Consider the following 26,367-nt stretch of genomic DNA (forward strand, 5'->3'; position numbering starts at 1 on the left):
TACACTGTAAAGTTCTATCATTAAAGAAAACATAAAAAATACTAACAATATAATTCTTAAGATGTTGTATCAGAAGTTTTGTACTTCATAAATACAATCCTGAATTCAGTTCCAGAATTGTATTTTGTGATGTTAAAGCGTCCAAAGAATGCCAGCATTAGTGTTTTGCTCTACAGAGAAACACACGCAAATTCCCCCAGACACCATTAAACTTAATGGAGGCCACTGTGATAAGGGCCACTGCAATAGCACGTGGGAGTCTTGATAGCGAACCAGACTTACACTGTAAAAATTACTAAACCAGATTGTCCTAGTTCAGAGAGTTTATAGTCTAAATGGGGCACATGCACGCACACCCCCCCCACACACACACCTTTAATAGAAAAATGGAAAGAGTGTGCACACGTATGAATACATACGCTCACAGTAAACACTCAGAAGAGTCTCTGAAATCTCCATACCAAAGCCTGGATAAACACTTTGGAAGGAGCCAAACCTGTTGACACAACTGGACTAGCTGACTAGACTACTCTTCTGCTCTAAGAAGAGTATCGCTATAGCAAAAACCTATCACCACCCATCCAGTTTCCTTTCAGGAGTTCAAGAAAGTAAGACTTAACTTTTATTTTCTACAAACTCAAAACCATATCCATGACCTATCCTTACACTGCTTCTGATTTCCAGATGTGCCTTACATGCATATATACAAATACCTCTAGCTAGCTAGCTAGCTACTTATAAATATATGCATGCATTTGAGCACAAAATTTTGCACAAGTATGCTTATGCCAATATTTAACACAACTTACCATTTTTTCAAGGTTAAGAATCTCTTTACAAATACCTTCATACGCATGCTGGGGGAAACTGCAGAAATGTGTTAATGTGGTACAATTTTCTACTATGGATAGTACTGTAGTTAACTAACACCACATATCATTTTAGCATAATTTACTAAAAGGACTTTTATACCAAAGTACAATACAAAGAGTTAGGCTGTAGGCCTAAAGACAGAGTACAGTATCAGTTAAAATGCAATAGTGCAGTTTAAGAATTATTTAAACCAATGCAAATGCCATGTTTGAACAAATCAAGACTCTTAAACGTTTAAGTAGCTTAAACCAAAGTAATCATGGTTAGTCTATTTTTTTATTATTATTTTTGGAAACACTGTGTCTTTATGCTATAGATACATAGATATGTGAATGAATTAAATTATTCAAAAAATAGCATACAGCAACCTAAGTAAATATTTGATAATAAACTGCTAGAGTTGTTTTAAAAAAAAAAAAAAATCAAGTAGTGTTTGCAATGTTCCTGAGGAAGCAGAGAAACATTCAGCATAATTTACTTCCATGTAAATAATATTATTGCACATAACTACCATACTGAGGTTTTCTGATATTTCCTTTATCTTTCCTTCCCCTCCACTCTTCATAAGCCTTTCTGATTACAGTTTACTTAATTTTGAATACCTTAATTAAAATAAACCTAAGTCATCGTATTCAAAAATACCTGCAAGATTAGTTTTTATCTTGTCTGTGGCGCTCACCGTTGATGCAATATCAAGCCAGGAGAACTCTTCATTTTGCCAGTTTTGTTCCATTTTCTCTGCAATGGTCAAACTGATATGAACATAGATTAGAATATATACCATTTCCTATCCTAGAAACCAATACCATACAGACATACTAAGAAAACAAACAAAAAAGGCAGGGAAAAAAATCCTTAAAAAACAAAAAAAAAAGATAGAGCAACAAAAACTTGTTACATGCACTTCTTCCAAGGACAGTCCTTAAAAAAAAAAAAAAAGCAGGAAACAAAGAAGAGATGGCAAACGAGATGTGTACTTTTTATATAAAATAAAAAAAATAGGATAGAAACAGCGTATATGTATTTCTTTTAACCTAGGTGAACTCCTCTTTCTCGGGAAAGGACATAATCTCACAGTCTCTACTGGAAGTTGAGAAACAAATGAAATGCTATCATTAAAAAAACAAAAACAAACAAAAATAACTCACCACAAGATTGGAAAAAGCTGCAAAACATGAAAAAGCAACAGGACTCATCCAATCACAGTACATTATATTATAGGAGTCTCCCGTCTGAAAAAATAAGCTTGCCTTTGCAGAGGTGAAGTAGATGCAGTCTTCTCTTCTGCCTGTGGGTGCCATTACTGGATCAAAGTAAGTCTAAACTGCAACTTGCTGCTGTTTTCCAGCTGCAAGATTCTTATGAGTCAGTGTGCCTGCAGGAGTTTTTTTTATCCTTTATTTCTAACACTGTTTTTTTTTTTTTTTTTTTCCAAAAGAGGCGGCATAGGTAGAATTCCCCCCCCACCCCCAAAAGTCTGCTAATATGCAACACATCTTGAAAAAAGATACATTGTTTGAAAGTTTCTCAGACAATTTTTTTAGGATAAAAATAGGCTGTTCACAGCCAAATTGCCATTAGTGTGAACCCCATAGCTCCAGCAATTTACAGCACCCTCCCTCCCCGCCCCCCAATCACTTTGCTCGGTATTCTTCTGCAGCAGTTCACTCCTATTTGGTTAATAGTAGCTGATATTCAAATCTGTAATTTTAAACTTATTTTTCTACTACTAGAAAAATAAAACTAGACATTGTAAAAAGCTGCAATATCTTTTTCATATAAAGTACTGAACTGAAAGAAATATCTGTTTATTAACTTCCTTCATCTCTTCAGCTAGAGTTCAATAGCAGAAGTCACTGGCTGAGCATGCGTGAAGAGAACGTACTTGGTTCGCTAGTTCTTCCTTGGTTTTGTATTTTCAAATGTAACTATGGGGCAGAACTCCAAATAAGGAATTTACTTTATATTAAAATTCAAAACAAATCCCCCCTTTTTTCTGTCAGAGCAGTCAATAAAATCTATGGGACGACTACATAGAGTAGCTACGTAACTTTTTAGCTAAAATATGATAGAAGACTATTTTCTTGATTAAATAAAAGAGGATTGGAAAAAAAAAACACACACACCACACACACAAAATCCCAAAACCATAGATTGCATCAATTCATATAACAAAATAAAGCCATTATAACTTCATTAAACAATACGTCTTATTTAGGTCTCTAAACATTTCCTCATAACAGGCTACGCTTAGAGCGAGCGACAGTTACTGCATGCAGCCATGCCCATCTCACTGCTGACCTGGTCCTCACCTACACCTGCTTCCAACTACTTTGAAAGACTAGTAAAATAAGATACCATTGATAGCCAAAAATCAATCCATCCATCCCAGAAGCTGCCTGCCACGATCCAAATTTTTTGACATTTGCAGTTTATAGATCAACCAGCCTGTAGTCATAAATATACCCTCACCCTGATAGTATATTACACCAATAGATTACAGGAGCCTCAGCTAGCCTTCTTGATGTATTAATGCAATATGTTATGAGAGTACTAGCTCTCCCTGATGATGTACGGTCACTGCATATATTGTAAGAGTGAAGTACTTCAGTGATGTATAACTGTAACAAGGGCACCAGCCAGAAAATACTAGAAGTAGATTTTGTTAACTTATCAGACTAAAAAGTGAATGTATTATTAACATGAACACTAGAAATGAAGAAAAGCACATTAGTTAGCTGGAGGGGCAGAAGAGAACCAGAAGAAAGTAACTGGCCACATTTTGACTCATCCTGCAAGAACCAAACTCAATATGATTAAGGCTGCCCCCATCAGTCTTCTGATATTTTTATTAAAACTCTAGGCAGAAACACATTTGTTTGCATGCTCTTTCTTGATTTTTAAAGAAATGCTTAAAACAAATCAATTCAGTCTCCGAGTTTATGAAGAACTTGTCTTTAAGTTTTAGAAAATAAATAAGCTGACAATAAAACAAAATTCTGATAATGACACACAGAGCTATAAAAAAAAGATATTTTCTGAGCAGTGTTTCTTATTTAATACCAGAACACAAGCAAACATGATTAATCATGAGGGCAGGTGGAATATCAGGGAGTATCAAATTTAAATGCAATATGGTATTAACCTAAGACCATTATATTTATTGGTAGAAATTGGAAGAGATTGAGTATTATAACATTAAGAGGCTATAGATTAGGTCATACTCAGTCTCTCAATATGTGCTCTTAATTGTCTTAATATATTTTTAAAAACCTAGGTAAAGTCATTTTTTGTTTCACTTAAGAGCTACAGAAAATACCTTTCTTATAAATAGTTCAGATTTTTTTTTTTTTTTTTTTTTTTTTTTTTTACACAACACTGCAAAGTTCTCAGTAAGTGCACCACTGGAAGGTCTCAAAAGCAATAGTGTAGAAAAGAAAATGGACAAAAATTTACACTTAATTATAAAAATTGGAAATCTGTTACATAATCCAGTTTCATTCTTTACAATAGCTCACATGTATATACATGATTCAGAAAAACCAGTTGTCTAAGTTTCAACCAAATATAAAACAGTACATTTACAGAAGTACAAGTATACCAAGTTTCTCATGTTTACAGCTATAAGAATCTGAACAACTGAATAATGCTTTGTTAACCTTTAAACAGACTTGTAAAAGCCTTTACAGTAGAAAAAAGTGATTAAGCAACATCACACATTGTATGAGGAGGACATTAACCATAAAAAAAATTCTGACAATATTTTGTTAATTATTTTTGATATCAGAACTGCACTGCAAGACACTTTTCAACAAAACATTAAGCTAGATTGGTCTTAAGTGTATGCTGGTTACTAGTTCAGTATAATTACCTTTGTTTCCCTCAAACAGGAAAAGGGTGGGGGAAAGAAAAAGAGAAGATAGCATTCAGTATAAATCCACTGTAAAAGTACACAAAGAGAAAAAGGATGATTGACTCTTTATCATAATCTATTCATGGAAACCAGTTTTAAGAGCCTGAAGTGTTCCTGAAGCTGAACTATTCAAGGTGTTGCGCATTTCCCTCAGAAGAAAAGATGATAGCTGTGAGTGCCTAACTTGGAAGCTTTGATACAAGGAAAATATGTAAGATGCAGCTCCTGATTTTCTCGGGACCACTGTGAGCAAAGTGTGCTAGGTCCAGGACTTCCAGACCCCAAAAATTGAAGAATAAAACTTCAAATTCACTTTTATCCTTGTTGTTAATTTTCACTGGCTTTAGCCAAGAGACTAAAGGTAAGAGGTTAAACAATGACTGAAGTAAAAAGAGGAAGTAGCTGATTGGCAAGTTGATTCTCTTAGCCTAGAGTGGGTCCATAGTTCTATTTCTAATTTGACATCATTATAAAGGCAGGAATGATATGAAACAGTTCATGAAAGGGGCAAAGATGAAATCTGCTTCTTATCCAACAATCACAGCCCAGTGTAAGTGACAGAGGAGCATGAAATAATATTGAATAATATAGCGATGTTCTTACAGACAGTTCAAACCGTAGCTCAGGTAAGCCTCGATCACAGCCCAACAAGTACTTCTAGAGGAGTTGTACCTCAGAACAAGGCAGAACGTGGTAAGCTAATCAAGCAGGTCATGTGACAGTACCATGTTCTCTCAAATTTTAATTCTAACATCAGTGATGGAGAGTGAATCCTGTCTGCATTTATCACTGGGAGGCTTGCTATAATCTCAGCAGACCAAGTCAGTCATCTAGATTTCCTGAACATGCGTCAAGGAGGTTTAAAGACGTGCGTACATCTAGGCATGGCACTAGGCATCTAGGCACTTTGTCTTTGCTTCATTTTTCACTTTCAAAATGTGAAAGGTTAACCCCATCCAGCCCTGTATCTGCAGTATGTACCTTCTAGTTTTACTTGTAGATTCGGTATCAGTGCAGTTCTCCGCAACCTCATGGGATGAGATGCATGTTATTCAGAAAGAGCCATGCTTCTGATCAGCTAGAAATAGTACTGAAAATGATCTGAGCAATGACGTTCAATTATATCATGCAAAACAAACTACTGAGAATTGAGTTGGAGTACTACCGTTGCCACTTTCTTAAACCTCAACTTTTCAAAGGATTACAAAGCCATTAAAAAGCACTCAAGTAATGTTATAAAGTACTTTCAGTATCTCATAATTTTTCCCCTACAGAAACAAATCAAGGCTTTTCTCCAAAAAAGGTTGACATATCAAAAAATGAGTAATAAAAAACACACTTGAAATATGCAGCACAGGTGAAGGAACAATATTAACAGAAGAAAGCTGATATTCACATAAACTGCTTTTTAAGTATCTAAGATAGGAAATCAGTCTCCTTCTCTAACTACATATGCAACATGAATGTATGTTAGAGTCATCCTTTAAAGGAATCTTCTTCCACTACTTCCTTCCTTCCATCCACTTCCCTTCCTCCTAACTTAAGCTCCCAAGTTAAAGGCCTAAAAAGAAGAGGTGTGAATATCCTACCAAGTGTTCTCTGAATCTCCTGGCTTTTCCTCCAATAGCTTTTAATATCTCAGTTGACATCAACTCCAACAGATTTTTTTTTCTTACTGCTTTAGATTACTTCTGATACACTACTTTGTGGTTGACGAGGTCTTTATTAAAAGAAAAGATACTATATTCAAGTCTAACAGCGTCTTAAGGAATTTCACTTTTTCCTTCGAAATTCAGGGTATATATCCTCACACAAACAAGTCATCCACCTTCATACCATATAATAGTAGCAATAAATTTTAGCTTTCTGTAATATGTTGCATTTCCTTCTCATATAGGAAAAGAGCTTCCCCACATTTCTTGAGGGTAGTATTTTACACCCACTGTATCCCACCGGGTGAAAGCTCCCCTGGGAAGGCAGGTGATAACGGCATTTTATACATGTGTTCTGGAATTCCCTTCTGTTTCCCAGCTGATTCAACTTCACCTGTTCCAACCTGTTTTCCTTGAATCCCAATAGTTTCATTGGAAAGAATCTCAGATTTCAGTGACTGCTGTCCTTGTTCAAGTTCAAAATTCACAATAAGGGAATCAACCAGAGAGTTCAATTCATCAGAGTTCATGAAAGGTATAGATATTTTCTGGATAGGACTGCTTGCAGAAACAGAAGGCAAGGCAAATAAACTGAAATAGTTGTTAAAATGTCCAGCTAAGATGCAAATCTTTTCTGCACAGCTCCTGAGATGGCTTGTACTTCGGTATGATCCTATGAAAAACAAAAGCAAGAAGAATCAAATGCAATGTTTTTTGCAAAAAAGAGATCAAGCAGTCTTCCCTCCCTCTTTACCTCAGTGGTCTTCTTCAGGCTACAGGTTACTGTCAAGACAGGTAATAACCCAGCTAAATACCTTGTAATGTAGAAGAAACAATTCGATAGACTTCAGCTAGGCACTGCTCCAATTCCAAATATTTTGCAGCAATGTTCAAGTTTTTCTTTATTTCTTGTTGTACATTTTCTTCTTCTGTTAACTGAGGTCCTATTTCTTTCTGCGTTAGTAAAGAGGAATTTGCTTGAAAAGACCCAAATAAGTGATAGAAATATTCAGTGCTTAATATACTACTATGGATTCAATTCTCACAAAACAGGCCAACACTGAAATACAAAGTGATCCTAACTCACAAAACATATGATAATTCTGAAGAAAGCAGATTCCTGACAGCTAAGAAATGTGCAAATGGAATCACGTAAGTGTGAAAAATTTTCTAGATTTTAAGATGAATCAAAAGCTGGAGAGATAATTTAATCTAAAATACCAATAACTATAACACCATAAACTACTGTAGTAGCTACTTATATCACAATTACGGTAGCATTATTGAACCTGAGGCTTTCAAATTAAAAAAGGTTGTCAAGGCTGTTTGTAATGAACACATTAAAAATAAAAAGTAATAATCAAACCAGAAAGATACCAGAAACACTGTAAGAAAAATTAAAATTAAGTAGTCTTGAGTGGAAATAAGCTGGCCAAAAGAATTACAGTGTTCCAGTCACAGGAGTGCTAACTGTGATATAAAGGGTAATTTCAGTTCCGCCTTTTTGTTAAATACATCCTTTAAATTTAAGTCTTAGCCTTCAAAATGCATATTTTGTGAAATATTTCCCTTACCTTTCTCCAACAAGCTATGTTATTTTCAAGGAATCTGGCTAAAGCCACAGCATTGTCCTTTATTCGATTTTGAATCTAGAAAAAAAGCCTTTTAATTGTATTGTACATTTGAATCAAGACACAATAAGTATCCATCAATAATTTAGAAGCATAGCAAAGAACACTGACATAATAACAAGGAAAACATTCAAAAGCAGAAGCAATGAAAACGTGAATTTCCTGCAACATAGCATGCAATTTCTCAAACGGCGGAGGGGAAGTTAGCTGGTAGAGAACATTTTTAACTATATATGGAGAGTATTAAATATCCCTTATTACAGGAGGATCATATGAGCAAATCTAAGTAAAGAATTTTTTTTTTTCAAATGCCTCTGCTGCCTGGTGTGACAGTAAGCTCTTAGTACCCAAGTATTTTCTGACTTCACATTAGCTCCACCAGCAGAAAACAGAAGAACCCTACAGCTGCATAGGAATCTGCTACAAGCAAACACACCACTGCTTGGCAAGCAGACTGCTCAATCCCTTTCACTAGGAACATGGAGCATTTGAGATTTGACTAAGCAGACAGGAATATAAGACTTTTACTGGTTCCGCCGTCGTCTGTAGGATTAAGAGTAACAGTGAAAACCAGAGTAGGAAGAAATTTTTGTTTTGCTTGAGACAAGTCTAGCACTCCTGTCAATTACATTTAAACCATTTATCCCAAAGTCACTGTTACAGATTTATTTTTGAACTGAAATAAATTCTTCAGAAACATGTATTATAGATACCCCAGCTCACTAAGGAGACTTTCTTTTTGGCCACAGTCCTGCAAATTCCTGAACTTAGCATGAAAAAAAAAAAAAAAAAACACAAAAAACACCACACTACCCTAAAGCAAAAGACAGGCTTGCTCATACACAGGTGAAGCCACTGTCTTCGCATGCTGTCTGTCCAAAACAGGTTTATTCACAGAGGAAAAGCAGCAGAACAAGCCTCTTGTCTATCGCAACACTGAAAGGAAGCCCGTACATCATGTGCCTAATATCGTGCTGAAGAACGTTTCAACCTTTCCAAAATGCTGCCTTGGAGGTCAGCCAGGCTTTCTGCTGACACAGCTTACCCACCGAGCAGCCCGTTACCAAGGGCTGCTCTAACTCGCCTAGGGGAATTTTCAGACAACTCTACAACTATACAGTCACAGAAATATGTTAACTGTGGTGCTTACTCTTGTGCTCTCCTTTGCTTAACTTGAGTATACCTCTCTCTCACCTAACCAAAACCAGTAAGAGCCTTAAGTAACAGGTTGGAGCTTAATAGTTGTGTCATTTCTCAAAAAAAAAAAAAAAAAGCAAACAGTTTCCCCAAGCGAAAAAGCTAATTAAAAACATATTTTACTGAATTAAGCATGTAAGGATGGCTGTTCTGCCTGAAGTATTAAGATACTTTTATGAGTATGTCTCCGGTGTATGTTTATTTCACATGAGAGCTGCTCCTCCCCAGTTTTTTTTTTTTTTTTAAATTACATGCAACTGTGATTTAAGTGTTCTGAAAAAATAAGTTTAAAGTGCATTAAAAAGCTTTTGTATGAAAGTATATGCACTACTTAGCAGTTGTGATGATTTATTATTCTATCTAGGGGGAAAAAAACTTAAGTATGTATCTTTTTACTCTAAGTGATTAGCAATACACTTTTTTAAAATTACAAAAATAATTAGATTGAGGTCTTAACATAGATGTAAAAGCTTTACATTGGTGTAATATCTTTTCATATTACAGTAAGCATGGAAAGTCATAGGGCCAACTCATTAACAAATTATAAATACCTTTGTTATAACATTTTATAGGATAATTACAAAGAAGCTGATTAAATTAACACAGCATTGCTGCTTAGCAACCCGGAAAGTATTTGAAGGTCAGCCCCGATTCCAGTGAACGACACCAAAACGAGTAGGACGTTTCTGCTATCAAATAACTGCTTCAGTCAACCATATTCACCATAAAGGCCCAATTCAGGAAAGTGCTTCAGCATATGCTAAGCATTAAGCACATGAAAATACTAGTTCTTAAAAAATAAAACTGAACTGTTCGAATACTTAGGTAGTATGCTGCTTGGGACTAAGACTGTAGGAGTAGTGTGTGACAATAAAGCTTTTTAAACTTTAAAAATTTTCCTTAAGCTGAGTACAGTAATAGTAGATATGTCTGCAATTATCAATAAGAAATAATAATCCTTAGCTTTTAGATTCATAAAGCATCACTATGTATTAAATATTAAATCTTTTTACAAAATAAATTTAACAGTAGTTAACAGAATAATAGGTCTAAGGTCTACTTGAGCCTTTCTGCCAATTTTCATATTCTCCCTCTTTCATAGCTACCCCATCTGACAAAAGAACCAGGGAAACAGTGAGATTTTATACAAAGCGCCCTCCAACACACAGCAAAAACAATGTGAACAAAATCTTCGTGTCTTCAGTCTACATGTGAAGGAAAGACTCTGCAGTGTAAAAACCTCTGCACGATTGCCGTCAATGTAGTGCCACCCATCTCAAATCTGTTAGTAATTGTACTCCTACTATAAACATTTCCAGAGAGAATTGCTGAAAGATAAAAAGAATTGATGGAATAGCTCTAAGAAGATGCACCAATAGTTTTTAAATCTCACCTCATTTTGTGGATATTGTTTCACCAGTTCTTTCTGCACTACTCTTGCTTTTTCCTGTACTGTATCCATAAGAAGCTCCAGGCCTGAGCCTACTCCATTGTAAATGGCAAGTATGAAGTCTTTCTAAAAGAAAGGTTCAAAATATAACAGTTAAAGTAACTGATATGGCCTTGAACTAAAACAGATGCTCTGTAACGAGCTAGAAACATGATTTTGCGTCGAGCAAATTGGTCAGTACTAGTCTGTTCACCCATGTGCCTGCCTTAAACCACAGGGACTCAGCCCTATAACTTCCTTTTTCTAGCTTTCTTCAGACTTCTGGGAAAAAAAAAAAAAAAAAAAATCAACGCACTACAAATTTGAAAACAGTGGCAAGCCTTTGAAAGGTTGCCTTGCTCACAGATAACTGAAATAAGTACTAAACTTCATTTAAATAGTTATACTTGTACCATCTCAGTGTAAATGCAATTCTAAAAGCACAGTATTTCTCTTTATAGGTGCAAAAAAAAAATTCAAGGGCAGTAAACATATCCAGTTTCACCATAAAAACGAAGCATTAGACAAACTTTGAAAATATTCAAGTCAATTGATTCAGAAATGCTGTGAAGATCAAATTCTATGTTACACAGAACCTACTAGGTTTTTGAGTGCAGCTACTTAAAATGAACATAAATGCCAGTGTTAACGTTACTTGTTCTTTAATTCTATATCCTAGGATATACAGGCACAAAGAATAAGAGAAATTCAAAAGACAGTTTAACGTTAAAGTCTCTGTGCTTAAATATTTTTCTGAAACTCATCTAGAAAGTCATTGCATTTGATAAATTTTTTCTTCACCTGTAGGCTAGTTGCAGTAATTTGCTCTTCTGAGGAGACCAACATATCAACTCTTGTGAGTACTGCCAAGTGTCCTATGTATTTCATTATTTGTTTTACTGTTTGGTTTACTTTGTTCCATGCTTCCGTTACCATTGGGGATATATCTGAAGAACATCCCTGAGAAATGAAGAAATATCATTCATTTAAGCTAGAAAGCATCTGCGGTCAGAAAGTACACATTTTCTATTGTACAATAGTTTTTCTTGAAGCATTTTCAGCTTTATATCTTTCCATTTCCAGTGGCTCACCTACCACAATAAAAGAGAAGCCAATGCCTTGCAAGCACAGAAAAAAAAAAAATCTTTATACTACAGAATATTGAAAAAAATCTGCGCACAAGACTGTAGCATAAATGAGACTATTTAGTAGCCATTTAAAAAAAAAAGGTTTCATAAACAATAGCACTCTACAGATAATCTAAAAACAGCATTAACTCTTACCACTGCATATTTTGTTTTCCCCTTTTATCCTTTTTTCCTGGGGGGGAAGGGGGGGGGGGGGAAATGAGGAAGCACTGTATATGACAGATACCTGACATTTTTGCCATGACTTTGAGTGCTTTTATAAAAAAAGCTGGACACTTTTGAGGCTTCCTGGAATGCTCAAAGGAAGAAGCGGAGGCAACACAACTAGTAGTAGTTGTGATAGGTTTAAAACAAAAAAAACAAACAAACAAACCACACACACACACACGAGAACACCCCCTCCAAAATCAAGCAAACAAAAAAAACACATCCCCCACATACAACATAGACCACAACAACACACAAGAGATGCATCAAAGTGATTCCGTGCCTAGCTTAGGAGGCAGGACTTTACCAGCTCAGGACTAGTCTCATACTGAGAAACCCACACTATTGTCAGGGTCTGGGCACACAGAAGTCTGCACTGCTTTGAACTAGTGTATGAAAGTACCAGTTCAGCTAGCACAAAAATACCTTTCACTATTCCTCTCACTTCAGTCAGTCCATTTGTGACTTTGCGCGCTGTCTGACTGCTTTGAGTATGTTTATGGGCAATTTGCATCAACAGCATGGAATCGCTCTATACAGAATTCTCTTCTCTTTTTCTAGTGTATATATATGTACAAACACACACACACTTTACCTGCAAGAGTAACTGTAAATAGCTGCCCAAGTTCTTTACTTCCTGTTTTAATTCTTCATCAGTTTTTATGGATGCAGAACACTTTTGAACATTGTTAAGCCAAAGCTTGGTTAGAATCACAAGCTGGTCAAAAGCAGATATAATTCTGATGCTATAGGACTGAGCAGCACCATCAAGAAGGAAAACTAAAAAAAGAAATAGAAAATTATTAGAAGCTCTGGTCTGCAAGTGAAAGTAGGAACATTTATTCTTTCTAGAGGCAAATACATGAATGTTTTCACATCTGAAAAAACATTTATCAAGATGACTTACTGTTCTCTTGACATTCTTCATCTTGCTGTTCATACGCTTTTGAAATGGCAGATACTCCAGTGAAAATGGTAAACAAATTAGTTAGGAGATTATCTGCTAGGCTCTTTCCTCTTTCATGATTCTGTTCCAGTAAATCTAAAGCTGATCTTAGAGATTCTCTGCAAGTTCCAGGAACAAACAATTCAGAAGAGGTTGGGCATATGCTGAATTTGTTCAAGGAACCTGTATCGACATAAAAGCAAAACTTATCAAGAGTTTCTTGGCCATAGGAGCGAGCAGAGAGATAATCTTTATAATGACTATTTTATACTGCCTCTTCTACAATGTTTAACTATGAAAGATTAAAAATAGTTAGAAAAAAAACACAGAAGTGTGTACAAAAGAAAACTTGCATAGTTTCTGTTTTCAGTTAGTACAAATTCCAGAGTGAAAGCCTTTAATGTGAATCCATCTTTTCAACTATAGAACCTATGAAGAGGTAGAACATTAAAAAAAAGCAGCAACCATCTAAAATATTTTACTGTATAAAATATTTGGAAGAGTGAAACATCTAATATTTGAGGGGAAAAGAGTTTTTAAGAAAATTTGTAAGAGTTTGAGAGAGAGAAGGAGAGAAAGAAAAAAAATCTAGGGGAACCTCAGAAGTTAAATGAGTAGCAACTACTCAAGCAAAAATCTCCAAAATGGTTATATTAGGATTCAGTCTCTGACAGAGCAACAGTTACATGAACTATCAGTATTCTCCATTTAACTTGCATAGTTAAGCATGGTCATGTTTTAAGCAAATTGCTCAATGTGAAGGTCATAAGCACTGGTCAGGAAGTGTTTACCTAAGAAGGCCTTTCACAAACACAAAAAATATATGCTATTAACATTACTACTTACACTCTGAACTTGAAGATATTACAAACAAGGCCTTTTCCACTTTGTTTACAAACCTACAGTTTGGGGAGGGTTAATAATTAGAAGTGCACATGCTCTATCAGTATGGAGGAGTTTCAAGTTTCTCAGTATGAAAAGTAATCTGCTGTATAGTAATTACCTGATATACAGGAAGCTTGTATATTCTGGATTGGGTGTAATTTTATATCAGACAAACATCCAGAAATTCTCCTGTTCTTCATGAAACTTCTGCTTCTAAGATAGGATGAAGACATGGAAAACTTATTTTAAAATAATATTATCATTCACCCACCCCGTCCCACCTCCCTCCACCTAAGGTTCCATGAAAATTAACAAACATCAGACAAACCAAAAGCCCAGCTACTGTTAATTCATTGAAACTGGTAAACACAACCTAAATTAGAGTGAAAGCAAGTCAATACAGAAGGGATCCTGGTTACTTTCTGTTGATTCTTGCTTGTTGTTGCTGCCCAAAAGGAATAATTTCAGGTCCAAGGCAGCAACAGTAGCAACCAGTGAGGCTTGGACAAATTTGCTCCCATTTGTTTCTGTCATTGCTATACCTCAGATATGTTCAGAGCCACTGACACAAGTGGACTCTGATCCTAATGGGTGACTTCAACAAAGAAAGAGGAGAACAGGATTTTCAGGGAACATAAGTTACCATTTCTCCAAATAAGCCACTGGAGCAGTGATACATAGTATGCCTTGCCTTCTATTTTAGTATTCTGGAAGTCCCTTAAAGCAGGATCAACATTTCACATTCCCCTTTCTTGGGTAGTGTTTTATTCTTGGATAATTCTCCAGAACCTCAGAAGAATAAGTGTTTCTTTCCTAACTGCTTGGACCATGGAATGCAGACCTGTTGGCTCTTTTGGATCCTGTTTGCTCGACAGAATAAATTGCTTTTGCAAAGCCAGATGAGTTCTTCACTCATTTGGTTTGGTAAAAGATTGAAGTTCCATGAAGCTTGCTGTTGCTAGTTGGACAATCTCACACAGCGTCTCAGAGCTGGCACTGGGGGTTTACTTGCTTGCATTCAAGGCCAGCCCTCTGACAAGAGGGAGCTGTTCAAGATTCAAGCTAGCCTTAAATCTGTTAGAGGAAAAAAAGCTGGAAGGAGACTCCGCAGGGGCTCCCCCATACCTCCAGGGAGCTGCATAGAAGTTAAGACTCATGCCCTTGGTCCTGTCCAATTCGCACTGCAGCTATGCCTGTGCCTGGCCATGCCCCCTGTAGATCTGGGCCCTGACCTGCAGCCTTGACTTCCCAGCTTGGCCTGGGACCTGACCAGGACACAGCAGCCTTGCCTGTCAAACACTGGCCTGCTGCTGGCCACCATTGCTGGAGCTGCCCTGCTTAGCCCTGGGGTCTCCGGCCTGCTCTGGGAAGGGCAGTGCACAGCTTGCGCTCAGCTCCTGCCGGCCTCCCCTTTAGAGCCGCCTGCTCTTGCTGTGCGCCCTAACACTATGCACCCTAGAGTAGCACGTGAAATTCACTTTTTTTTCCCACTAGTACGTGCAATTCACATCAATTAACTACTGTCAACACAAGGTGGAACACTGATATCCAGCGTTCCAGTACCTTTTCTTTTTCTGTTCAATTCCTACTGTTGCATTTTTAAAATGGCCAAAACAAAACCAAATACACTTCTGAGACTCAGTGCATAATTATAGCAGTCTTGCGCTGTCCAGAAGGCAGCTCCAGGCAAGGCAAAGTGTGTCAATATTGTTCTAGCATTAAAACAGTATTTAAACTAAAACTAAAGAAGTTGTTCATCCATCACATAGAAGTTATCTGAAAACAATTTACTTTGAACTGTCAGGAATGCTTGCCAAAATTTACACTCAGCTAAACTGGCCTGCTTTACTGCACAACAATAATCATCATTGGGCTGCTACCCTCTAGCAAAGCTATAATTAAGCATCTGTCAGCATTTACATTATAAGCTACAATTTGCAGGAGTTGCAATTCAATCATAAACATTGTCACAAGGCTAGAACTTACAAGGTCCCAGACCAGCTGCAATTTATTCTTTAAAAACAGTGCTTTTAAGGTTTTCTGCACATTTTCATATTTTAAAAACTACACACCTTACTATGCACTGATGATACCTGGATACATGGTTTACAAAAACCTTACATGTGTTTTGACCAAATATACTTTTGGGTTTGGAGGTTTCTAGCTACTATTTCACCTTATCTCTTTCTGTAAAGAGAATGAATGAATAGAAGCAAAACTAGCAAATAATATACAGAGGAATAGACACACCTCTTTCATTTCCACAGAATTTAATGTCTAATTAGACATACTGTCAATTTTCGTTATTAATACGGCCATTGAAGAGCCTATAAGCAGCTATCCTTGCACAAAGGTCACGGCAACAAATTACAGGTAACAAAAAATTGCCTGTTTTAGTTTTTAGAACTTTGTTTGATACTTAGCTTGCTTAAAATAATCCCCACCCCCCCCTCCCCCCCAAAAAAAAGGATAGGGAAAAGTTTGCTCTTTTCTTCCAGTTTAAGCACAAAGTTTGTATCTGTTTTCTCCTGGAAAATGCATACAGATTACTAGTATTCTTAAGACACAGCAGATACTGACTAGTTCAGAGAACAGATAAAGAGCTAAATAGTAAGTTTTCGATAGAAAAGGTATCAGATGAAAAAAACACATTAAAGAATTTAAAAACAGTTTTGTAAGCTTTCAAATATATATTACTCTTTCACTTTTAACCTTACATGCAAAGGAGTACAGTTAAAGCCCATGTAGTAAGCATTTCTGATCATCTAGACTGAACATCTACCCAGTTGCTGCAGTACTCTCTGCATTTAAAATCAAAAGCATCTGTGTGGCCACAGAATGCACTGATCTGGCTGGAAATGTTTTTCTGTCAAGCTGCTTTCGCTTCAGTTATTTCCCCCACTACTTCACCAGGTGACTGTGCAAGCACTCAGCAGTTGGCCCAGTGCGTGGAGTAAGGATGGAACTGTAGGCCAAGCGCCTGTTTAAAATCCCTTATGGTGCTAAAGAAATGTGTACCTATAACCTTAAACTGGGTCCTCTGCAGGTTGATTAGAAAACCTGCGTTACAGACAAAAATCAGTTAGAAATAGCTTTCAGACAATAATTGGGAACAGCTTGTTAATTATTTCCAACTACTTGCCAGTTGGTTATGCATAAAACCTTCCCAAATTGACCAGCTATACATTACATATATGCCATGGCTGACCTTAGAAAGCCTGCTGTTGAATCTACCAAACTGGTTTTGTTAGTAGTCGTGCAATTTTTATTAGCAGCGTTGCGCTAGCAACGCGTTGCATAGCAAAAACCACTATTTCTGATTGAAGCCAGTAAACCAGAGCAAGATAACCCATTTAGGCTATTTCCTTCATCACAAATATTCACATCATAACTTTTATGTTCAAGATTATTATAAGGTTTAAAAAAAAAAAAAAATCAATAAACAAAATTATGTTAGTGGCTCTGAAGCATATTTAGATAAAGTAAAAATTACTAACTTCTGTAATTAATCATAGTAAAGGAGCTACAAAAGGCTACCTTCTTCTGGAAAAAGAGGAAACTGAGGCAGCTGAAAGGTCAGGTTCCCACTCATCAGTTGGGTCATAAAATACATCAGCAGCTTTATCACCATCATTGTTCTGGAAAACAAAAGGAAGTGGGGTTAAATAGAGGACTAGTATTATAGCAGCATATGGATGAAGAAACAATTGTTCTTTTAGTAACAGTAGAGCAGTAGTACTTCTGTTTTTGTTAGGATATTTCTAACTTAGAAGATAGCTGACTGCCAGCTTACTTGAAGTACAACAGTTTTAGCCATATTTTTCCATGTGGAATAGAATACAATCTCCATTATTGTCAAGATCCAAACAATAAATAGTAATATTTAGTAATAAATATCAAAACATATTTCTGCCACTTGGTATAGTTGCATATTACAAAGTCATATCATAAGGGAATGTTTCCTCAATTTTTTTTTTATTTGATACCTTTTTTCTATTTTGGACAAATCATGAAAAGTTTATTTCAAATAAGTAAATATGAAGAAGTTTTTTCATACAGAAAAGTATGATTTTGTTCATGAAATATAATTATTTAAGACAGAAAAAGTCAATTCCAAAGGGTAAAATGCCTTCAATGTTTTCCCCTACCAGAAAAATACCTTAGGTTCTCCAACAATTGAGATCTCTTCCTTCACAAACTTCAGGTTTATTATTTACTTCAGAATATGACTTGCATTTGGAAATAGCAAGCATATAAATACTTGTTTATATATTTGAATCATATTTCTACTAATTTTTTTTTAAACACTGTTCCAGGCTTTGCATAACAGAGATACTGGGATGACAATAACTTATATAATTAGGGGAAAAAAAAAAAAATCACACGTTGAAGCACAGAAATTCAGACAAACTCATCTCTTACACATGTGAGTAAAAAACCTCATGTGTGTATACATATCATATTTTTCTTACATATATCTTTTCTTTTTAAGTAGTAATCCAGCGTCTTGTTTGATCAGATAATCATACAGGAGGAAAATCAGGAGGCTTATGAAAATACTATCTTTGATAAAGTATTTACGAATATTAGCATCTTTTTATTTAGTTCTTACAGACCTCATATAGTTCTTTCAATGTTGCTAGTTTGCATTCAAATTTCTCCAGGCTCCAGAAAGTTGCAATTCCCAGTTTGATATTACGAACCTGTACCTGAACAGAAGTTGCTCTTCCTGTTTTATCATCGATTTTGTCATGCCTAAGAATTTGAGAAGAAAATTGAAAAGAAATAATTAAATAAGAACATGAAGACAAAGAAACAGTTGTACTTCAAAAGTAAAAAAGTATTGGGGGAGGGAAAAAAATCATACTGAGGCTAAGAATTAGCGTCATTACAAGCACAGTGATTGCTTAGGACATCATGCTTCTCAGAAGCACAAACATTAATGTGTCCATTAAAATTAAGTTATTTCTATAGAAAATAGGAAGAAAGAAAAAGAAAGGAGAAAAAAGAAATTTATGCATTCAGAAGAAAACATCTGAACTCGCATATAAATTCTTGGCTCTCAAGAAACTCTGAATCAAATGCACGCTACAGACTTCCTGTTGATAGACAGCAAGAGCCAACACCCGAACACCACAACATCATACATACATATTAGAAACTCCTAGCATGGCTGCATTTACTGCAGACTTTTTAAAAACTGATGCAGTTTTTTCCCTGTGAGGACAGTCTTCTCCTATTGTAAAGCACCAGTGTATCTCACACTGAGCACACCCAGCCAATATACAGGTCCACTTTGTGAACACTTCAACTGTGATTAGCAGGTAGTATAGCATAGAAGATCTGCAGAGTGAAACATCCAGTTGCGAGTACTCGGTATCCGCCATAAAAGCTTCAGAATGTGCATACTTTGGACCATCTCTACTGTGGTCTATGAACTGATCACCACTAGCAGCTAGCTTGTCCTCTGTTTGTCCAAAAGTAACACACAGTTTGTGTGCTTTAGGATCACTTAAATACTTGAGCCAAAGCGTGTTAGTCATGGGCATTAGATTCACTTCCAAAGCACACTCAACCCAAAGGGAGTTGAATAACATAACCCTGATCTCAAATTCACATTGCAAACTAACAAGCCTGAGAAACACTGCATCTAAAGCTAGCTAGTAAAACTGATGCCATGTGCAATTTAATGAAATTCTTAAGAGGAAAAGAAACAAACAGCTCTCTGCATATCCCAAAATCTTTTTTCCTCCCTCTCCATATACTCTACTAAGTAACTCAGATACTCACCTGCAGAAAACAGTGCTTTTCCCCAATTCATTACTAATGGCATTGGCCTCCTTGATCATCACTGACAGTTTCAAAGAATTCCAGTTAAGTGGAACTAATATAAAATATGGTACATAATGATGAAGTGGTTCAAACATAACATGATGCAACTTAAGGGTTTTAAAAAAAACTAGAAAAAAATCCATACAAGTATTTAGCCAGTAACAGTTCCATAGATTCCCAATATATTGGAGAAAAAAAAAAAAAAACACACCACACACCACACATACCCCCTCCCCAACCCTCTCAACCAAGTTAACCCTGATCAAAACCCCCACACCACAGAAAACCACAACAACAAAAAAGAGCTCGATGAGGAGCATTTCAGGAATAAGAGACATAACACTAGATACTGTATATTGGCCTAACCTGAGGTGGGAAACGAAGCACAATCTATTCTGGTCCTCCAGTTCCCAAAGAGGCATAACACTAGATACTGTATATTGGCCTAACCTGAGGTGGGAAACGAAGCACAATCTATTCTGGTCCTCCAGTTCCCAAAAATGAGTTACTCCTAATCAGTACTTCCAGATGGCGGAAGAACTTCTCAGTAACTGGGTAAGTACAAATTATCTGTATATCCACCTGATAAATATGGTTACAATACGATTTAAACAGTACCTCTAGCACTGTCTGATACATAGAGCTTAAGAAAAGAAAGGATCATATACCAGTCATCAGGCACTCTTCATTCAGAATCATTAGAAAAGTGTCAGAGTTAAAAACCCTTCTGGCTCCAAACCACTAAACCCAAGCCCACTGAGTGAAAGAAATTTGCATTGCCCTTGTGATATTATGACGTACTAGTCATAGTTTTATTCCCACTGTCACGATTCTTTTGAAGGGTTTGTATTTCTTCAGCAATCTTCTGTTTCTCAGCTTCCAGAGCTCCAAGTATCTTTGCATGACGAATAGTATGATCTGCCAGAGCCTAAAAACAAAAGCAAAAAAAAAAAAACCACAAAAAAGGAAAAAACCAAACACCACCACACAACTCTTAGCAAGAGGTTTTGTTGCTGTTGTTTTAAGGATTCTTAGAACACAAGGAAATTTCTTGGACATCTCTACCATATCAGTACGAAACCCTTTGTCTTCAAGTTTCGACAATTTCCTGGTTTTGCTTAGATACCAACATGCTTAAGAGACACTGAAGTAGAAGAGAAACTAATATTTAGTCATAAGTTAACTTCATGCTTGAAGTCACAACTTGTGGCACAGACAACGGTCACTAAAGTTTGGTACATCAACAAGAGCATCCACATTATATAAGAAATGACATGGTTCTAGTTTATCTCGAATTTAATAGCATATTCGAGGGGTAAATAAGACATCTGTCTACTCACATTAAATGATTTAAAAGAAAAGTTTGAGAAGTAGTTAATTTAGACATAGTACAACCCTTTATTTAAAAAAAACATGACTATCTGAAAGCAGCTTGTTTTTTAAATTACCTGTTTGGTAGCTAACGTCTCCATTTCCAAACGCTTCTTGTTGAAGTGTACTTCTAGCTCCAGATTTTGCTTTGCTTTTTCTAGCTCTTGTATTTTGTTTGCAGCCTTTTGATTATTCAATTCTTGCATTTGATTCTTATGAGATTCTTCTTTCTAATAGAAGGAAGGACAGATTAGAGGAGGTATACCAATTCCATAGCCTTTCCGACCCATCCTTTAGGCAGATGCTACTCCATCTTATATTATTGTTTCGCCATGATGTATTATTCTATAATAGAATTCTACATACTGTAAATTTAACTGCAAATACTACTAGTGACAAAAGGAGCATACAAGCTTGAAAGAAAAGAGTACATTAAAATAGTAATTTAAAAATCTCCTGTCACATGCAAGTTGAACCTTCTTCAAAATCACACTGGATTAATAATTTAATTCCCAAGCCTTCCATAAATCAGTATCCCTAAAACAATTTCGATACCTGATTTATAGTTCCTTATGTTAGGAAGGCTGACCTTCTTTTAAAAAAAAAAAAAAAAAAAAATTGAGAATGGGGCTTAGCATTCACTGAGTGAGTGTTTGGGTATGCAAGACCACGGAAAAGATAACACACTACAGCTTGTTGTTTAATTATATAACAGCTACATTATGCTGTTTTACATAATGATGCAACAGCAACTCACCAGTTCTGCTTCTAGTAATTTTATTTTGCTTTCATAAACTTCTTTTTGTGATGTCAGTTCTTGCTGAGCCATCTCTTTTGCAATTTGGATACTTTGCATCATTTCTTCCTTGGCTTTGAGTCGTGCCTCTTCAATTTCTGATTCAAGTCTACAAGTGGTAAGTTTTGTGCATTTAGAATGCTAGTTTGAATCTCTAATAGACTGCACAGAAGCTAAAAAGAGTATGATCTCTATCACAACAGGAGGTATAGTGTCCAAGAGCCTCCGATTTGAATAGTGAAAATTTTACATCTTTTATACTTTGCCTAGATACTTAGTTTCATAGGGAAAATGCAGACACAGGTAAAGAGGCAGAAACACAACATTTTAAACCATATTTGATTTCCAGATTTATTTCATTACTAATCTCTCACAAAATTAAGAATGGTAATGGAAATTCACTAACTCACATCAAGATGGGTTGGAAAGTTATATTTCCAGTCAATAAGACTTGCACCTTAGTAACTCCCAGGAATAGGACAAGTAAGAATAACAGGGTCACTTGAATTCCCCACTGTCATAGAAGATCAAGGTTGTAGCTTTGGTATCCTCATTTTCTTAGCATATTTCCTTTTCAGACTTTAGTCCTCTCTCCAAAACATCAAAAGTAAGCATTAAAAGTGCTATGGACCATTTATGACTCATTATGTACCTGAGAAGAAACATAACTGAAGAGAAACACTGCTCTCGTGGACCTCCGGAGCTTAGTGTTTCTCACGTTGTTGCCTGGATTCCTGAGGACTGGGCTAGATTGTAGTGACCACCTCTTACACCTAAGCGTATGTTCCAGCTAAGTCTGGAACTTCAGTTTCCATGGTAAAAATGAATTAACAATAATCTTGCTATTTTCCAACTTTCACTTACAGTTATTAATTGTTTCACTATTTCTTGAACTAAATGCTGCATTACCAGCTCAATTTATTTTTGGAACAGGAAGATACAATACTTACTGTGTTCTTTGTGCAACAAGCAGCTCGTTTTTCGCAAATTCAAAGTCTTTTGGACCATCATACACATACGTAGTCCCACAAGATGGCCTTTTAACTTTCTGAACCTCTACTGGATGATTAAACCTGAAATAATGATCTCCCCCAAGGATCACTCGATCACCCTGCAGGGAGGAAGGAAGAAAAAAAGAAAAAAGACACTACAACTTAAGTCTAAAGTATACAGTGCTTAAAACATAGGAGTGGGGTGGAAATCAAGAAGAAAAACAATTTTTTAAAAGTTTCAGAGCCTTCTAAAAAACAGGGATTTGAAATTGTAATATTAATGCAGCTATAAGTTCCTCACAGATGAATATTATTCTTCAATTAAATCAATTACTTACATGATGTAGAACTGTTGGGTCCAAAATGTGTTTTCCATTAACATATGTCTTTGCTTCTCTCAGTGGAATAATACTCACTTTGCCATCACTATTTTTTATAACACTGAAAGAGAAACATTTATAGCAGGAGCCGATTTTAACTGCAAGAGATCTTTCTTAATAGACTAAAATTCATGCTGTAGATAGTGTTCCTGTTTTTTTTTTTTTTTTTTTTTTTAAAAGCCAATTATCTTCATGCAACACTATTTATTTATTTCCTAACTGGCAACCTACATTTTTAAAGAGAGGTGGTCTTCCACCTCTCCTATATTCCTGTAATCTACTAATAATAATCTAATTATAATAATAATCTAATTCCTATAATCTATCATGTGACGGTTTCTCTGACAATGCTTAGTCTCCCAACATATCAACATCCTCCATATTTTTAATAATGGATTAGTTAAACTTACTCTGCCATTCTGTCTCAGATCAACTGCATGAAATGCACTTGACACATTTCTGCAGTTTGCCAAGTTACATATATTTGAGTAGTCCTCAAAACAGAGAGTATTTTTACATCCTCAATTTTTCATTCAGAAGGGGAGGTAGATATTAATGTATAGTTATACACAAAAATTGCAGTGGATTTATGGATACTCTATTTTGTTCATACACTAGAAAATTAAATATCAGAAATAACTATCTTATCACAGGTGAAAGTTTCATTTCACAAACCATCTATTGGAGCAGGGGGATAAGGAAAAGAGGAATAAGGGGAGCGCAGTGTTTCATAATCCAGAAGGCAAAACATTGTAATATACAAGTGTATGAGTCAGTACATCTAAGAATATAAACATCTGTGAAAAGGTTTGTTAAGTTAAAATACTTCTTGATCATATTCTGATCTATTATAACTTGGGGGGGAAGGAGGAGGGGACATACACATCTAGAAATAGTGGGGAAAAAAAAAAAAAAAACCACAAACACGTGCACACACACACACACTTTGTGTCAGTACCGAGTGCAGATACACAAAGCTGTATCACTAGCTTTTATCTCAACCATAGTAACTAGTGCTTCCAAAGTAGTTAGTGATTGAGAACTGCTAAAACAAAAGCTTGCCACTCACATCCACTCCTTTAACTGCCACTAAAGATTGCTTATTCGATGTACGTAAGCGACATAAGCTAGAATTTTTGAAGTGAAAGTTGAATTGATACAATTAAGAAAAGATAACAGGCAAGTTAATGGAATTCTGAATACTGATGTTACAAATGCTTATGTCCATTTTAACAACTTGACAAGTGTAATTCTTATTATGTAAGACTGATAAACCTCAAATGATTTAAAAAAAATCATAAGAGATCGATTTAGCTTTACAGTTGCTGAAGTTAAGTTTACTGTAATGTTGGTTTACTTTCTTAACTATCAAAGATCATAACCATGATGCCTGAGACACCAGAAATGTCTGTCAGTTCATAAATTTGAAATTATCTTATAAAATGAAAACTGAACACAGGTATTTTAGCGCATCTCACTTAAGCACCCTAATAGAACTAACTTCATGGAAACATTGGCGTATATATATATATATATATAGATAGATAGATAGATAGATATATACACACACACACACTTTGCTGACTTTCAATTTTAAGTGAAAATTGTCAAGGCATTTCACAATTACATGAATAACTGTGACATTATATGGAAAAAAGTTATCACACACAACATCATTTGACTAGCTCTTTCTCAAGCACTTCTACCCAAGCAGAAAACTTCACTGTATTAACAGAACAAAGTTAAACTTTCTTGGTTATCAGATTTCTAGTGAGAAATAGAAGGAAGCTTCTTGGAACACTGAATGGTACAGAAGTTATCCCCCCCAAAAAAGTAGCTGCCCTGGTTAGAAAAGTAATTTTGTTACTGCCAGAAGGAAGAGTGACTCCAGAAGTAGGGGCAAGGGTCAGAAGAAATATTTCCTACTGTCATGAAAATATAAAAAGGGCAACTTTAAAGAATACTGCATACCAGTGGTCAGCAGCAATTAGCACTCCAGAAAGCTGGATATCATGTCTTGAATTCGGTGTATGCTTTCCAACAGTAGTTTCTCCTTCTTTGATCATATACAACAGCATCTCAGAAAGCTGGGGATCTTCATTGAGATTGACAAGGTTTGGTAAACGATTGTCCATTTTGAATGCAATTCCTGCTTTCTAGGGAAAAGAGAGCTCAGCATAAAAAAATTTTTAAAAAAAGTTCTTGAATGCACAAAATTGTGTAACATCACAGTAGTCAGTTCAAAAAATAGCATTTTGGAAATCAAATGCTGCAAGTATTCTAGCTCTTCTGCACAGATTGTATAGAAAATATCTAACACCAGCAATCTTCTATTGGAAGCGAAGCACTAAGTGGAAGAAAGAAGATGTACCTGTAACTCTTTCGTTTCTTCTAATTTCCTTTTTTCTGCTTGTTCAAGCTTTTCTTTCCAGGCCCTTAATATATTAGGGGGAAAAAATGACTTAACACAACATACTAGGAGAAAAATTCCAGCATATAAGCATTACCATTAGTTAGCTCAAGACATTAATGATTGCCCCACCTTTGCATTTCTGCCATGTCCTTCTCCTGTTGGTGCAATTTTACCCTCAGAGAAGTTATTTCCTGCAAATAACGTCTGTATTTTTCAGGGTCAGTATTCTGAGCACTTTTCTGAGCTGCCTTCAGTTTTTCGATTTCAGCTTTCAGTTCTATATAAACATACCAAACACATAGTACATATACAAAATGCAGACAGAATAAGATGCTACAATAAGATTCTGGAAAATTCATCCAGGTGTTAAAAGCAGAATATCTTTCCCTGTTTAAAGTTCTCAAACGTAGCCCAAGATATCATAAGTTTGGCAAAAAGCTCACAGAAAAGCATTAGATTAGAAAAGAATATATCCTAGATTGTGTTTAATGTAGTTGCAGGAGTGCACATGAAAAGCAGAGGAGGAGAAGTTTTTTTTTTTTTTTTGATCATGGAGCATCTGAGGAGTAGGTCGTTAACAAAAACTGATTAAAACTAATATTCAAGAGTATTCTTACCCATTCTGATCTGACTAAGCTAAAGTCAAAACTTACTCCCCTAGGCACAAAACTTGACAATTTGGATTCTTTTCCAGTGGAAGTG

General features: G+C 35.8%; 1 protein-coding gene across 2 annotated transcripts in view; it reads right to left on the minus strand.

Annotated features, from left to right (window-relative positions):
• Positions 1-3,705: 3,705 nt before the first annotated feature.
• Positions 3,706-26,367, minus strand: part of KIF14 (kinesin family member 14) — a 35,432-nt gene continuing 12,770 nt past the window's right edge. For both annotated transcript variants that reach the window (XM_068952229.1, XM_068952230.1), the window contains exons 12-30: positions 25,795-25,942; positions 25,624-25,687; positions 25,224-25,408; positions 23,211-23,313; positions 22,831-22,991; positions 21,842-21,989; positions 21,162-21,314; positions 20,515-20,641; positions 19,672-19,765; positions 18,498-18,636; positions 17,419-17,519; positions 14,000-14,094; positions 12,958-13,179; positions 12,646-12,830; positions 11,497-11,655; positions 10,660-10,782; positions 8,013-8,087; positions 7,254-7,392; positions 3,706-7,111 (exon numbers count right to left, since the gene is read on the minus strand). In XM_068952229.1, coding sequence (XP_068808330.1) covers positions 6,720-7,111; positions 7,254-7,392; positions 8,013-8,087; positions 10,660-10,782; positions 11,497-11,655; positions 12,646-12,830; positions 12,958-13,179; positions 14,000-14,094; positions 17,419-17,519; positions 18,498-18,636; positions 19,672-19,765; positions 20,515-20,641; positions 21,162-21,314; positions 21,842-21,989; positions 22,831-22,991; positions 23,211-23,313; positions 25,224-25,408; positions 25,624-25,687; positions 25,795-25,942 — 2,813 coding nt within the window. In that variant the 3' untranslated portion in view covers positions 3,706-6,719. The remainder of the gene's footprint in view (positions 7,112-7,253; positions 7,393-8,012; positions 8,088-10,659; positions 10,783-11,496; positions 11,656-12,645; positions 12,831-12,957; positions 13,180-13,999; positions 14,095-17,418; positions 17,520-18,497; positions 18,637-19,671; positions 19,766-20,514; positions 20,642-21,161; positions 21,315-21,841; positions 21,990-22,830; positions 22,992-23,210; positions 23,314-25,223; positions 25,409-25,623; positions 25,688-25,794; positions 25,943-26,367) is intronic.

The sequence above is a fragment of the Struthio camelus genome, chromosome 8, assembly GCF_040807025.1.
Source record: "Struthio camelus isolate bStrCam1 chromosome 8, bStrCam1.hap1, whole genome shotgun sequence".
Taxonomy (NCBI): domain Eukaryota; kingdom Metazoa; phylum Chordata; class Aves; order Struthioniformes; family Struthionidae; genus Struthio; species Struthio camelus.